Source organism: Lycium ferocissimum, chromosome 2, assembly GCF_029784015.1.
Source record: "Lycium ferocissimum isolate CSIRO_LF1 chromosome 2, AGI_CSIRO_Lferr_CH_V1, whole genome shotgun sequence".
NCBI classification, from domain to species: domain Eukaryota; kingdom Viridiplantae; phylum Streptophyta; class Magnoliopsida; order Solanales; family Solanaceae; genus Lycium; species Lycium ferocissimum.
In genome coordinates, this window is record NC_081343.1 from 50,677,896 (window position 1) to 50,680,813 (window position 2,918).

Sequence of the window (2,918 nt, forward strand, 5' to 3'; positions counted from 1 at the left end):
ATTCGAGCACTAGATACGAAATTGTCTTTATTACAAAGCAACTTCTCAAAGCGAATCTGCACCGGCGAGAAACCAAATTTTTTGGTTTTGAAGTTTTGGTGTTAAAGTTCTTTTTTTATTTTTTTTATTTTCATGAGGCTACACAATCTTTTTAGTTGGATTTAAAAAAAAAAAAAAAAAGAGAGATATTTAAAGCCTGTACATACAACTCAGAACCAATCAAACAAAGCAAGATTTAATCTTTGATAGTAATATAGGCAGTACTTCGTTAATCTTTCTTTATATCTTAAAACTACTAACACAACTTCATAATATGTACTAATGAGAATCTAATCATATTTTTGCTGAGCTGTACAATAATTTATTAAATTTTCTAAAAGAAACCAGAATTCTGGCACCGCTTAGACCAGCTGTTTGTGCTGGGCTTTGTCTGAGGTTCAGACAGAAATAAGAAAACTCAAATGAAACATAAACAGTGTGTCATCACTGGCATATGTAAATGTCCAACCACAACATCTTAACAGAAACCTACTCACACATAACAACCTGGATTTTCCATACCAAACACAATTTCCCACAGAATCAAATTAATTGAATCATCAAAATTTGAACTTTCATTTCTTTTGAGGAAATGAATAATTCATATATAACTTTTTGTTTCTCTATTACAATGATGGAGCATGGAATTGGAATTCCATAAATAAATGGAAGTACATAAGAAAAAAAGAAGTAAAAAAAAAATCTCTCTCTCTTTTTTATTTTTTTGTAGACTTTTCCTCTTCTTAATTCTAATGTGAAAAAAATAAATAAAGACTGAACTCTAAAGTCACGTTTCCAGAAAACCAGTCATCTTAAGAATTGAATTCCTTACTTGACTCAAATCTCTTCCTTTAAGGGTCCTTCCATTTCCAGTACAAACTGAAAATGCCATCATTTTTCCAGCAATTCTACGGCCAGTTATAACATGGGGTGGTACAATTTCATCGTCATCGTCATCATCATCATCGTCGTCTTGAAAAAAGTTCGCTTGTTTTTCCACGTACTTGAACCATGAAGTTTTGTCAGGAATATTCACGGGGACAGAATTGCAATTCCGCTTTAGTTTCTTTATTCTAGATACCTTGTTGTTACGACGAATTTGGAAGTCATACTCTTCATCATCATCAGCTAATTTTTGTACCTCTTGATGTCCAACATTTTCTTGAAAAATCACTTCATATTCTTGAAATTCTTCAGCCATAGAGAAAAAAGTAGTAATAAAATTTGGGCCTTTTTTTTCTTTTTTTTTTTTGTTTTTTGTTTTTTGGTGTGATGGAAATGAGTTGTATTTAAAAGGGGTTATTGGGTATTATAGAGAGGGAAAAAGAGGAGTGAATTTGTTATTTGGGGGAAATGAAAGGAATTTATAGGGAAATGAGAAGAAAGGATTGAATGATTGATCTGAAACGTAGTGAGTACACTTTTGATTGAGTTGTCGTCATATGGCGTCATTTATTGAGTGTGGTCCCAGTTTTCTTCTCTCTCTAGAAGCTTAAAACTCTTTCTCTCTCTTTCTCTATATATCAGTTACTTGCAGCTCACGGCTTTGTTTGTGTGTATCTATAGGTTTAGGTTTGTGTATGTGTATGGATTTAATAGATCTTGGATTCTAAATGGGGTTACGCTTGAGGCTTTAATGAGTTTTGTCAGCATTAGATTTTCATATTTCATATTTTTTTGAACAGTGTAAACATTTTTCTTGTTTAGTTTGTAGGAGTTGTTCATACTGTAGTTGACGAACTATAGGGTAACGTTTTCGTATTTTTACAACTACTAGGTACGACTTGAATGAGTCATAATGGCATCCTTTAAATTTTAGAAAATTTATTGCTGACATTTCCAAATATGAGATACACATTTAATTTGCAATATCTTTCGTCCCAATTTATGTGATATTTTTCTTTCAAATTAATAAAAAAAGAAAAGTAGTATTTGTAGTATCTTTCTATATTTAGTATGTGAGTACTCCCTCAGTCCTATATTATTTATCTACTTTAAAAGTTAAATAATACAAATTTTGACCAACAATTTTGAGATATATTTTTTCACTATATTGATATGAGAAGAATTGTAACTTGTAGTACTTTTCGTGTAACTTTTGAATAACTTAATTATAGTTTTAAGATATTGAATTGATCTAATCCAATTTAGCTCCGAAGAATAGTCAACCCGACTCTCGAAAAGTGAAACAGGACAACTAATATGGGACAGAGGGAGTACTACTTAACAATTCAACTTCAAACTTTCTATTGGATTATAGTTTTATGTCTTATGTTTTTTCTAAGTATTGTGTCCGTTCCAACTTGCGCTCACCTCGACTAATTCTACGGGATATCTGTCACTTCCCACCGGCGACATGTAGCAGGCAGGGGTGATTTTATGTGCTACTATTGCGGCACGTGAACACATGGTCACTCCGTAAAACTAGGTTTTTTATGTATATATATTTTCTAAAATTAGTATAATACTATATGCTGGAACCTATACTACAAAAGGCTAAATAGTGCACTTGGTTGAAGGTTGAGTTATTTACCTAGAGGAGTAGGGATCAAGTCCCACTTAATGCATTTTTCTCATCTTTTTTAAAGTGGTGAACCCATGTTCCAGAAATCCTAGATTCGCCGACCTCATAGTTTTCAACCCACTTCATTAACCACTAGGCGACATCCTTGAGTGTACAAGTTATATGTTTCGTCACCACTTTGTCCGAAATCGTTAGGTATGAATATGTCAGAAACCTGTGACTCGTTTGGTGAAATAGTATCTCTTCCCCAAAAAGGAGCTTTATGTCTTATTTTAAATCACAAGTTTCAAAAGTATTTTCTTTTTTCTTAAATTCCGTGCCATGCCCAATAAAACATTATAGTGATCAAGGTTGA

General features: G+C 32.5%; 1 protein-coding gene across 1 annotated transcript; it reads right to left on the reverse strand.

Moving 5' to 3' along the window:
- Positions 1–591: 591 nt before the first annotated feature.
- On the reverse strand, positions 592–1,387 carry LOC132048156 (protein S40-1). Its single transcript, XM_059439074.1, has one exon. It carries the CDS (start codon positions 1,238–1,240, stop codon positions 827–829), a length of 414 nt encoding a protein of 137 aa, XP_059295057.1. The 5' UTR covers positions 1,241–1,387; the 3' UTR covers positions 592–826.
- Between the last annotated feature and the right edge of the window lie 1,531 nt (positions 1,388–2,918).